The following is a 13,037-nucleotide window of genomic DNA, read 5'->3' on the forward strand; positions in this document are numbered from 1 at the left end:
AATCCGCCAAGCTTTGTTTTCTGGTGGGACCGTCTAGCCATCTTATGTGTGTAGCTTCCCAAATCTCCCCAACAGATGTTCGAGGAGAGAAGGATGGGGTTGTTGGTGTTGGTTTTTATTTTTTTTCCCTCTCTCTCCCCATTGAAAATATGTTAATGCACTCATATATATGGGGGGAGCCCAGAGAGAGCAATCTGCTGAACAAAAATTTGGCTACCCGTTATCTCAAGGATCTGGTCGGCCTTACCATGAGCATGATAGGAGCAGTGCAAGACTTATCTGATAATGTCAGTTTCTTGCTCATATCCTGTTACCATTAGCATGCTTTACACTGCAGCACTGGTTTTCAAGAGACTACTAGATGTTTCTTTCCTTGGATCCTTTGTACAATCTAAACTTTTGGGAGGAAGAGGACTAGAACTCCAGAGGTGGCGCTAAAGTTCTAGTCGTCTTCCTCTCTGAAGACCAAATTTGCATATTTAATTTCCCAGAGGAGCATGCATGGCCTATAAGTCTCCTCACTCCTGACATGCCAGGCTTTGCTTGGCATTCTCCACAAGGAAGAACGTTATTCCTTACACCTGGGTTGGGATAATGCAAATTTTTAGAGCAGATTGCTGCCCATTGGGAACTTAGCCTTGTGGTTAGTGCCTTCCTTTTTAAATGTATCCCTGAATAGTATATTGTGAAGTGCGCTGTCACAGTGTAGTAGTAAAACATTGTTCTGATATGTCGTCATCTTGCTTGCAAGACTGCTCCAAAAATAACTGGGTGCGTCATCTCCGACGGCTTGTTTATAATCTCCAGACTGACATCTGATTCTTCCATCACGAACATGTAAGCGATCATCTTTTGGGTTGGAGGTTCGTGGGCAGTTTAATAGATAAGCTTTTAGTGCCGGCCTGACAGTGGCGCCTCTCATTCCAATATCAAATTTACTGTGGGCTTAGGAAGTTGATAGGCCTAGACACGCCAAAGATTAGCCATCCAACTGTCAAGATTGGCACCCACGTGCCAATAAGACCCAACGTTAGCATGTGGCTAATATTAAACTTTACAAGAGAACCTTTCTCCAGTTTTTGCTCTTCTAAAATATTCTCACAGCTCCCCTGAGTATTCTATGTATGTATATTTGTGTATGTGTGTGTGTATATATATATATATATATATATCAACAGCACATGTACATGAACCTAGGCCATGTGAAGACACAGACAAATATTCAATATGAATTATACTTCTCAAAAATATATAATTTTTTTTTCACAAATTTTTTTCAAAAAAAGTATATACATTTTTTTTATTTTTTTTTATATATATATAAACGCACCCATCTTTAGGAAAACCTGGCATTTCATCAACCAAGTGCAGTAATTCACAGCCCAAACCGTCAGAATAGATAAAGATGTCAGTCAGATACCTATGGGTTAGTATAAGACACCCCCATTACTATCCCTGTAGTCAAAAAATAAACACACAAAGAGGAAAAAGTCCTTTAATTGTAAAAAGCACTCCTCGATAATTACCCTTTTTTACCAATTTAATACCATCCAAAAAGTAATACATAAGGGTCCTCCATAATTTCATATTAAAGAGATCTCGCGACCATCCCAGACTCTACTACATCCACTATCCATAGCCTCTTACCAGCCTATTAATATCAGCCCACAGCTGTTTGCTTAGTCTTTGCTGGTCATTAAAAAATATAGGGGACCCCACCTCCTTTTTTTTTTGGGGGGGGGGGGCGGGGTGTCACTCCTTTTTAATAATTCGTAAACGCTATGCAGACTACTGCGGGTTGATATTAGTGGTTTTGAGATTTGATGAATGGGCAGTGGCCCTTTCTCAGAATAATAACACTAGCCCCCAGCTGTTTGCTTTCCCTCAGCTGGTTATAAAAAGTGAGAATGTTGTTTTTAAAAAAAAATAATAGGTTTAAAAAGGCTAAACACCTTTTTGTGCCACTTTAAATTCACTAAAGAGTGCTAGTTTATTATGTGTAGGGGACTTGTGACATTAAATATCTACAGGACATCTATCTTATTTATTCGATCTATTCTGTATATAAGATTGCTTTAAATGGCATAGAGAATTACTGTATATAAAAGATGATAAAAACTTGCAAACAGAAGTCGGTTGATAAAAAAAAAAAAAAAAAAATCACATTGTACTCGCAGGACACTCGTCCTACTTTTCTGGATCAACATTGGATCTTTTTTTTTTCTTTATGCTAATATAGCTTCCGCCTTAATGCAAGTGTGAACCTAAGCCTAACATTTTCAGCTATTTGTAACCCTTCTCCCAGGTTATTCGGTTTCATTAACGTAGCTGTGCTTGTATTGGGCGCACCAGGAGCGTATAAAATGCATTTTACTGAATAAATTGTATCAGAGCTAGTGATGTAAAGTAAAAGAAATGGCCCGAAGGCTGGAAAGTGAAGAGGTCAATAAAGAAGCCTGAGTTCCAGGAAGCATAAATGGGATTGGACTCTCGTAAAATACAGTAATGTGCTGAATAATATCAACATTTAGGACGGTGTCAGCAGCCGCTTGGTACCCTTGAACTACTCTAAAAGCAGCGATGGCAGTTTTACTTTTCATAAAGAGCAGCGGAATTATCCTAAAAAAATGAAGACAAGTCGTATTGAAGAGATTTCACACGTCCTATACCGACTACGGTCAGTCATTATGGCTGGTCATTGCACATGGTGCCTAAATGGAATGCATCTTCCAGATATTACTTTTATGTTTTAAATGTATTTAGGGAAAAAAAATAAAATGTGGTGTTCCCTCCTCACCTATCACTTAATGTTTACAATATTGAATTGCTTTTTATATATTTTCATATTACAATCTATTGTGTTGTTTTTTTGTTTTTTTTATAAAATACATATCTTGCAGTCTTCACATTGGCCACTGGGGCCATTTTAGATTCATACTTAAGTAACAGGAGAGCGAGCATTTCATGGAATGATTCCTGGTCCATGCGGTCTCGAGCCAGCGGACTAGAGCACCCGCTGACCCCCGTGTCTCCACTAACGAGGCCCAACATGTCTAGTCTGAATGTGGCAGGAAGTATGCATATCACATACTTGAGGTCATATGACGCCCACTACCAGCATCGGAGAATGCTGACACCATACACTATCAATGGCCATTGGTGGATCCTGTGTTACTTTTTAAAGCTTTTATACATTTTCATTATGTAGTTAGTTAAGCAAAGGCTTAACTTTAGGCTTCTGGTCCCCAAAAAATAATTTGGCCATCCTCTACTGCCATTTAGTTATAATAATGAATTGCTATAGATTCTACTCCTAGGATGTTTTAGGACTTCTCACACTCCACAGTCTGGGTGCAACTGCTACCTCTGCTCCGAAGTAAATACATAGCTCCTGTGCTTTGTGTTAACCAAGGAAAAAGCCGCATTTTCATGTCCACCGAAAACCTCTTCTGATTGGGTTTAAGTGGGATATTACGTGATATAACAGTGGAAACTACTGTTTGCATCATTGGGCGAGTTGACAGTGGTTGGAATTATGGCTCTAATGAAGACTGCTGTGGAATCGGGAGTAGGAAATTGGTGTCAGTATGCTTTTATTTACAAATTTGTGAGATTGAAGTTGTTAAAAAGAATGTATGTGTCTGTGTACATGTGTGTGTGTGTGTGTGTGTGTATATATATATATATATATATATATATATATATAATATATTATATTCCTTGACTGTCATGCTCTTGAGTAAGTTCTAATTGTTTTGTTATGACACTGACATTTTTGTCTTTATTTTTCTTCTGGTTTGCAGTAATTCGCCTTTAAAAGAGGTTAATATAATCTTGGCTTTTGAAAAATAATAACCAAACTTGTAATTGAGGATGAAACAATAATAATTATTTTCTAATAATTTTCATATCAATACGGTGTAAGTCACAGCAGCTTTCTATTACTGTGTTATTGTGTTGGTCTGATCAGGAAATCTTTACTAACCAATTGACACACAGCACAAGAAAAAGAAAACACTTTTTCACATGCAGCAGTGTGTACTATATTTTATTTTAATTTGCATATAATTTTTTTTTTGTGTGGAAAAATTACGCTTTTTCTATTATTTTGTTGCAGATTTTATTTTTATTTTTTACATTGTATCAAATGAAATCTGCAGTTAAAACGTCTCAATCCCTTCCCCAACATCCGCTGACCATGTGTGGAGTGTGTTGAGTGCGCCATACCCGGCAGGTGGCAGCTGTATTACACAGCCAGCATCTTCCTACAACAGCAGCGACCGGACCTTGCTCTGATCACCGCTGATGCTGCTGTCTGTCTGTCAGCATGATTGAAGATGCGTGCCGTTTGGAGCACCCGTGAAACCACTCACCCCTCCAGTGAGGAGATTGCAGGGTGTAAAGGCAGCTGTGTGCCTTCCTAAGGTTGGCATGTTGGGTGCAGGCTGGGCTTCATCAAAAACCATGACCGTAGCTACATACTACAATACGATGGTATTGGGAGTATATGGAACTAGCGATCAGACGATCACATATCCCTATGAAGACTTAAAAAACATATTTAATTTTTTTAACAATATTGAAAAAAATATATGTAACACAAGTTTGAATCTCCTATTTTTCCTGCTTCTAAAAATACATTTAAAAAAATTCCCCCACAAAAAAATCAGCACCTCAGGTCACTTACTGCTAGAGATTTTTTTTTTTCCAAAGCGTGGTAGCTAATTTGTATTTTATTTATTTTTTAGATTTTTTTTTTTTGTTTCCTTTTTTAGGGTACATACCCTAAAATGTTATATTTTTATGTTTTGTTTTTTTTTTGTTTGTAACCTGTATTGGATTATAAATTACAAAAACAAAGTATCTGGCAAAATTTGTAACATTTGCATGTATTCAACAATAGTTTAAACTTCTGTATTATATCACATGTCGGGGCGAGATCTAAAATATATATATATATATATATATATATATATATATATATATATATATATATATATATATATATATATATATATATATATATATATATATATATATATATATATATATAGAGAGAGAGAGATCTCTCTCTCTCTCTCTCTCTCTCTCTCTCTCTATATATATATATATATATATATATATATATATATATATATATATATATATATATACATACATATATATACACTCACCGGCCACTTTATTAGGTACACCATGCTAGTAACGGGTTGGACCCCTTTTGCCTTCAGAACTGCCTCAATTCTTCGTGGCATAGATTCAACAAGGTGCTGGAAGCATTCCTCAGAGATTTTGGTCCATATTGACATGATGGCATCACACAGTTGCCGCAGATTTGTCGGCTGCACATCCCAAAGATGCTCCATACAAGGCAGGATGGATCCATGCTTTCATGTTGTTAACGCCAAATTTTGACCCTACCATCCGAATGTCGCAGCAGAAATCGAGACTCATCAGACCAAGCAACGTTTTTCCAATCTTCTACTGTCCAATTTCGATGAGCTTGTACAAATTGTAGCCTCAGTTTCCTGTTCTTAGCTGAAAGGAGTGGTACCCGGTGTGGTCTTCTGCTGCTGTAGCCCATCTGCCTCAAAGTTCGACGCGCTGTGCGTTCAGAGATGCTCTTAGGCCTACCTTGGTTGTAACGGGTGGCGATTTGAGTCACTGTTGCCTTTCTATCAGCTCGAACCAGTCTGCCCATTCTCCTCTGACCTCTGGCATCAACAAGGCATTTCCGCCCACAGAACTGCCGCTCACTGGATTTTTTTTCTTTTTCGGGCCATTCTCTGTAAACCCTAGAGATGGTTGTGCGTGAAAATCCCAGTAGATCAGCAGTTTCTGAAATACTCAGACCAGCCCTTCTGGCACCAACAACCATGCCACGTTCAAAGGCACTCAAATCACCTTTCTTCCCCATACTGATGCTCGGTTTGAACTGCAGGAGATTGTCTTGACCATGTCTACATGCCTAAATGCACTGAGTTGCCGCCATGTGATTGGCTGATTAGAAATGAAGTGTTAACAAGAAGTTGGACAGGTGTACCTAATAAAGTGGCCAGTGAGTGTGTGTGTGTATATATATATATATATATATATATATATATATATATATATATATATATATATATATATATATATATATATATATATATATATATATATATATATATAATCAGATGTGATTTACTATCATTTCTTTTCATTCACTTTTTCATGTGCTTTAGAAAAAAAAACAGGTGCTTTTTTTGGGGGGGGAGGGGAGGAGTGTTTTTTTTTTTTTTTTTTTTTTCCTGCATCGTTGAAAATGAGTGCGGAGGTGACTGCTCATTTTTTTGTGAATATACCAATTAGAAGTTCAGAATCCACAGTGTTCGGGGATAAAATGGCTAATTGTTTTTGGTGCTTTCGTTAATGTGCCACATGATCTCATTGTAATACTTATTATGACTTTAGCGCATCGTTGTTGTATAACACATTGACTTTAAAAAATATATCTTTGTTTTTTTTTCTGCCACAGTTACCAATTACAATAATGTGTTAGACGCAAATTCTGATTCCGATGATGAAGACAAATTACACATAGTGGAAGAGGAAAGTGTTACAGATGCGGCAGATGGCGAGGGCAGCGTGCCAGAAGACGACTTGCCAACCGACCAAACAGTATTAGCAGAAGGCAGCGAAAGTGTGAAGCAAACTTCTTGGGACGATGAAGGTATCATTTTTTTTTTATTTTTTTTTTTAAATGCTCAAAGGAAAAAAAAAAATAACTGTGTGCATGTTACCCTGGTGAACAGTGCTTTTATTTCTTTTTCTTTTTTTTCATAAACCTTCTATCTCTTTTTATGCCGCACTGACGACGTCCAGTATATCCAAACTTTTTTTTTTTTTTTTTTGCACAATGTCTACATATAATCTTGAATGTCATGAAAGCCAAATGTACACACCTTATTGTACTAAAACATATTGGATGAAAAAGTGAACATAAGTTGGTAAAAAGTTGCTTTAAATCTGAGGCAATCTGAAGCCGATGCCAAACAGTCTCCAATTTTTTTTTTCTTTACTTAGTAACTTTTTAACTAACTTTCTTAAGTTAAGAAGTTGTTAAACAAAAAAGCAAATGAAAAACCACAAAAAAACAATGACATTAAGTCTTATTCATTGCTGTAACTAGTTTTGTAAAATTGCAACTTATTCTGAGAACTTTTAAAAAATTTGGGCCTGAACATTTAAACCCCTTTTATTAATAAGTAATATCTCACGCGATATGATGTGTCCACCTGTTAAAACATTTCCCTTCTGTGCGACCCTTTTATTAGCAATCTTTCATCTGCTCCCACGCTCCTTGCCGGTATAAACAGGTGTGTGAAGAGGCAGTTAGAGAAAACCACAAAAATGGTTAAAAAAAAAAAAAAAAAAAAAGAAAAAAGAGAATTCTTCCAGGATTATTGCCACTGCAATCTATCTGAAATTCTGTCGATCACTCTTCTAGTTCCTCTATGCAGAGCGCATAGTCCGTGGTCTAGGAGTGACACGCGGCTTAATTTTCAGATCTCTGCAGTTTCTTACCCTGTTGTGCTCTAGGGCCCCACTATTTCAGTACAGTGGAGCTTAGTATCCAATAGATTTTCCATGTGCAACCACCACTTTACGTTTCATGGTGGACCTTGTGAGTGGTTGAATGTCACAAGGTGGTCCTCTGATCAGAAGAGGTTGTGCACACCTGCTCTAAGAAAACGCTGTCTCCCCACTTGTTGGCTGCCCCGTGTGTATCGGCCAATCTTTATACTTTTATTTTTTATTTATTTATTTTTTTTACACATATGAAGCTTAGCTATTCAGTAAGCGGCACAAGCTTCCTAGAGTTAGATAATTATTTTTAGCTATTTTTTTTTTCATGTCAATGTCTGTATTAAATAAAAAAAAAAAAAATCTTAGTTTCCTTACTAATGCTCACAATAGGTTTCCACTTCCTACTCTGTAACAGTCACTTCTCTGCAATAATTTCATTATTATAGGCAGGATTGCAATAAAAAAAAAATAAAACCTACAGGATCCACAGCTCACCATCCGCCCGCTCCCTGCACAAGGACCTCTGCACAGAGAATGCCTAGAAAACTCTTATGGATGTCAATGAGTATCTCTAGTCTGTTCTTTCCTACGGTCCATGTGGCTGCTTTATAGCACATCTCGGAATGCTGTAAAGGTGATGACTAGAAAATAACTATAAATTTCTCATGTCTCGTCACCTTATCTGAAGCCCTCCTTTTGCCTTTCGCTGCCTTCTTTTCGCAGATTGGCATTCTATTCCTTCTGCTTCCAAGATGGCGACTGCATTGACTTTAAGTCTAAGCCACGATTCAACCGCCTTATCTCTGCTACGGCCATTTTAAAAGCAGAAGGAATAGAACACAGATGTGAACTGAGGAGGTGGCGAAAAGGCAAAAAGAGGACATGGGATGGGCTGACTTTAAATGAGAAATGTATACCTTTAACAGCAGCACAGGCAAGAAGGCCGCCACCGTAATCATGTACAGAACATACACTCGTCAGCATTGAAATTGCTGCACCAATAAGAAAAAAAATCTTGGAATTATGGAAAGAAAAAATCTTGGAATTATGGAAAGGAAAAATGGATAGACACGTTGGTGATATGAAAATGATTAAAATAAAAAACAAAAATGTAAACCATTTTCAAAACATTCCGATTTAAACATCAATGGCTTGGCTGTGATCGATGAGATTATTAATGGTTGTCTGATGAATGTTCTGCTACGTCGAATTCACTTGGACATGGAAATCCTCAAGATCCACTGCTGGCAGCCCCCATTCCAGGTTCCGATAATTTACATCTGCTCTATAAAGCAGAGTGAGACTGCCGTAATTCTCGTGCATCGCATCGTAAACCTCGTACTGGCTTCGGCTCTCCTGACCTGAGCTTGACAGCTGCATTGTAGTCCATCATGTTGTCTTGGTCAGGTCAGGAGAGGTGCCAGGCCAGTCCGTGCAGTGCAGTGCGATTCTCGCACGAGAAATACGGCTGTCTGACTCTGCCCTAAGAGACAAATTTGGAGACGCTGCAGGCCGTTTTACCACGGTTAGGCCACGTAGACTGCCCACAGTATATGACCTAGTGTTGTCGAGTGCAAAACGGTTGCCCAGACATCTGCAGTGGATCTTCTTGTCTACAATTGTGCAGCTAGGTTCTGATTCATACTACTCGTTGTTTGGGTAGCATGAATCAGTTGACAGGTTCAATTTTTGAAGAGAACCTGTCAGGTCCCCTAACTTAGGCTAGCTGCAGTCACACCACCTGGATGTGATTGACCGTCCTTGCATTGCTCTTCCACAAATCTGTTCACCTGTGAAAGCTGTGCAATTGGCTTTTGGCAGAACCGGGCAGTGCCAAGACTGTCACATCCAGGGCTCATGACTGCTGGTACTGAACCTGAACTAGTGTAAGTGAGCAATCGTCTCACCGGACTAGTCCTAATGGATTATTCAGCGAGGTAAAATGTTCTCAAATGTGTAAAGTTCTAAATTACAATAAATATATTTGGGGAATATAAGAATAAATGTTCATGAGGGCCATTTTAAAAGTGTCCGAGGACCTAACGACAGGTTCCACTTAAATGGTTCATCAACCTTTTGGTAACTTAAGTAAATACGGTACTTCTATCTGGGGCTAAAATGTATTTTTAAAATTAAGTTTCATAAAAATTTTGCACCGTATGATCTTTACAGACTTTATTTCTTAGCAAATTCTTTGTAAACCAAACCCTATTGCAAACATGATTTTTAGTCCCAATTGCATGCTTTTAATTGAAAAAATAAATAAATAAATAAATATATATATATATATATATATATATATATATATATATATATATATATATGTATGTATATATTATTGTGAAAGGGGTTGTCCACCTTTTGGCGTATTGATTTTTTTTTATTTTTATTTTTTTAAATTATTTGAAAACCTTATATATTTCCTATTAATTGAACTTGGCACCTTTTTTAGGCGGGCTGCTTTTTGAGTTTTGCTGTCATAACCAAACTATTCAACATTGAGTTGGTCTACATCAAGATTTTCTAGAATTGAAACAATGGTGTGGTTCTTATTAAAAAAAAAAAAATGAAACCATTTTATTTTTGCTCTGCTAGTACAAATTCAATGGAGTTTCTCTTTTAATTATAGTGCCAAAATTATTGAAAAAAAAATAAATTGGAATTCAGGTTATGGAAATGACCAGAGGCAGGGGGTACAGAGGTAACTGTTACCTCTGTGGTCATCTGCTTCATAGGGACCAAAACCCCCCTGACCAATAAGAAGTGTAAATGGTGTGGGGTCCCCCTATGTTTTTAAACCAACCCGGCAAAACTCACAGGCTGCTATTCTCATGCTGGTAAGGGGCCATGAATATGGGCCCCCCCAGCCTAAAAACAGCAGCCAGCAGCTGCCCAGAAAAGGTGCATCTATTAGATGCGCCAATTCTGGTGCTTTGCCAGGTTCTTCCCACTTGTCCTTTAGCATTGGCAATTGGGGTAATGAGGGGTTAATGTCACCTTCCTTTTGTAAGGTGACATTAAGCCCGGCTTAGTAATAGAGAGGTGTCAGTAAGACACCTCTCCGTTACTAATCCTATAGTTTCTAAAGGGTTAAATAAACACGCACAGTGAGAATTAAGTATTTTAATGAAATCATACACCACACAGTGTCTCCGGTATGTGTAGTGACAGTTTTCCTATGTACCGGAGACACTGACGTGTGAAACCAAACTTTAGAAACTCCATTCATTGTCTTTTGCACCATTTTTGCTGGAGAAAAAATGGCTTGAATAGTGACTTTTGTTTGCGCTTTATGAATTATTTAATTTGCTCCTTTACTTAAATTTTAATTAATTAGATCTGTTTTATTTTTGTTTCATATTATGAGGAGGTTTTGGGGTTTCCAGATGTTTTAGACCAATCAATTGCAACATTTTGAAATGTCGTAACCTTCTGCTGTGTAAAAAAAAGAAAAAAAAACAAAAAAACCCAGCATCTTTAATTTTGCACAAAATTCATCAATCTGTGTGTGCTGTTTTGAACAACTTGGTGCAAAAAGGCATCAAATACCACAAGGAAAAAAGTCTTTAAAATGGGGTTTATTACCACTATTTTTATATTGATGACCTATTGTTAGGATAGGTTATCAATGTCTGATCGGCCCAGGTCTGATATCCGGCACCCCCCGCCGATCATCTGTTGTCAGCGGCCGCCGGTCGGAAGTACTTACTTGCGGAGCTTGATCATCTACTTCTAGTGGCCGCCGCAGGGTACTACACATGCACCTCTTATTCATATCAATGGGAGGCGGATGTGCAGTAACAAGCGCCGGCCACAACAAGCACACAGCCAGCTCTGCAAGTAAGTACTTCCTGCCTGCCGCTGCCGACAGTGATGGCAGCTGAGGGTTGGGGGTGTCAGACCCCGGCTGATCACACATTGATTACCTATCCTAACGATAGGACATCAGCGTACAAGTAGTAGACAACCTCTTTAACATTTAGCGATAGATTTTTATTTTATTTTTTTTTATTTTTATAATTCTTTTCTTTAAAGCGGCTCTCCAGATTTGTGATGAAAGTCTGCAGTCATTTTATGTGACTGCAGACTTCAGCATCCTTACAGTGCTCGCATTGCACACTGTCAGGATTCTCTGGTGCTGGCAGTGAGAGTGAGTATGTGATTTGGATACTTCTGACCACATTCTAACTAGAAATATGTGTCTAGCAATGCCATGCACTTCTAGTTAGCACATGACCGCGTGTATGCAAATCAGATACTTGCGGTCACGTGACAATCCACTTTTGCCGCAGGCATCAGAGAATGCTGACTGTGTGCAGTGCGCACGCTGTGAGTCTGCAGTCAGGTATGGAGTTTGAGAGGTTACAAGTCACTGCTCAGTGAAGGGTGCACAGATGGGATACTACTCCAATATTAATGAAAAATAAAAAAAAGTCACGGTACTCCTACTGTAGGAGTGCCGTGATTTTCTATTTTTCTTGCAGTCACATTGTACTGCAGACTTTCACACAAACCTGGGCAACCCCTGTAAGAGTGTTTTTAGGCGTGTGTGTGTTAAAAAAAAAAAAAAAAAAATTGCTGCAAGTTAAGAATGTTCTAAAAAATAATAAGGGAGTGAACAATATTTTTCAGTTAACAAGAGGCAAACTATTAACACTTCTGTCGCTCATCATTTCTGTTTTTTGTATAGCATTCTTACTGTGATGCATTTTAAAACGCGCTCTATAAATATATGTATAAACCTTTACACACATTTATTTTTCTTTTATTCATAATTTTTTATGTTCCTATTTTACAGATGGTACAGACGGCAATGAAATCCTGGGGCCTGAAGCTGAACTGGATGATCTAGCATGTGCAGGTACTTGATTATTTGCCAGTTGTTGACTATGACCTCCATATTCTGCCACCCAATGGTTTCATGATGTGATGTCCTGATTTATATGGAATCTGACTTCGGAATGATATCTGACTCCTTGACAAAGTGGAAACCTCTTCGAAGATCCATTAAGTTTCCCAGGTGTACTGTATTTTTTCCACTTGCATCTCCCCAAACCTGCAGTTCTCCGCACCCTTCGGGTGCGTAGTAGGGAAGAGCATAATGAGCTGTCCAGGATACCGTTGGACAGTCCCGGGTGGTGCTGAATGTCTCACCGCCACTATGCCCCCTCTGCTATAGTAGAAAGAATTGGCAAATGGGTGGGGACTTTTTTTTAGTCATGGCGCACTTAGTAAGCTGCATACATTGTATCTCTCCATATATGTGCGGTTTGAGGAAGGAGGGGGTTGATCTTGCAGACAGATTCACTTTTAAAGGTGGTGTCCACTACTACGACAATCCCCTTCTTAAACTGAATGTTTTCTGTTCCCGCGGTGACAACACTTTCTCTCCCCAGGGCCGTGATGCGGTGGAATAACACGTGATGCCTGGTGCCCAATCAGTGCTGGTGTCACTGTCCCCACCTTCG

The 13,037-nt window shown here is 38.4% G+C and overlaps 1 protein-coding gene across 5 annotated transcripts in view; it reads left to right on the forward strand.

The window, feature by feature from the left end:
- Positions 1–13,037, forward strand: part of ZEB1 (zinc finger E-box binding homeobox 1) — a 145,216-nt gene that overhangs the window by 86,187 nt on the left and 45,992 nt on the right. For all 5 annotated transcript variants that reach the window (XM_077268481.1, XM_077268483.1, XM_077268485.1 and 2 more), the window contains exons 2-3: positions 6,518–6,712; positions 12,368–12,430. In XM_077268481.1, coding sequence (XP_077124596.1) covers positions 6,518–6,712; positions 12,368–12,430 — 258 coding nt within the window. The remainder of the gene's footprint in view (positions 1–6,517; positions 6,713–12,367; positions 12,431–13,037) is intronic.

The sequence above is a fragment of the Ranitomeya variabilis genome, chromosome 6, assembly GCF_051348905.1.
Source record: "Ranitomeya variabilis isolate aRanVar5 chromosome 6, aRanVar5.hap1, whole genome shotgun sequence".
In the NCBI taxonomy this organism is placed as follows: domain Eukaryota; kingdom Metazoa; phylum Chordata; class Amphibia; order Anura; family Dendrobatidae; genus Ranitomeya; species Ranitomeya variabilis.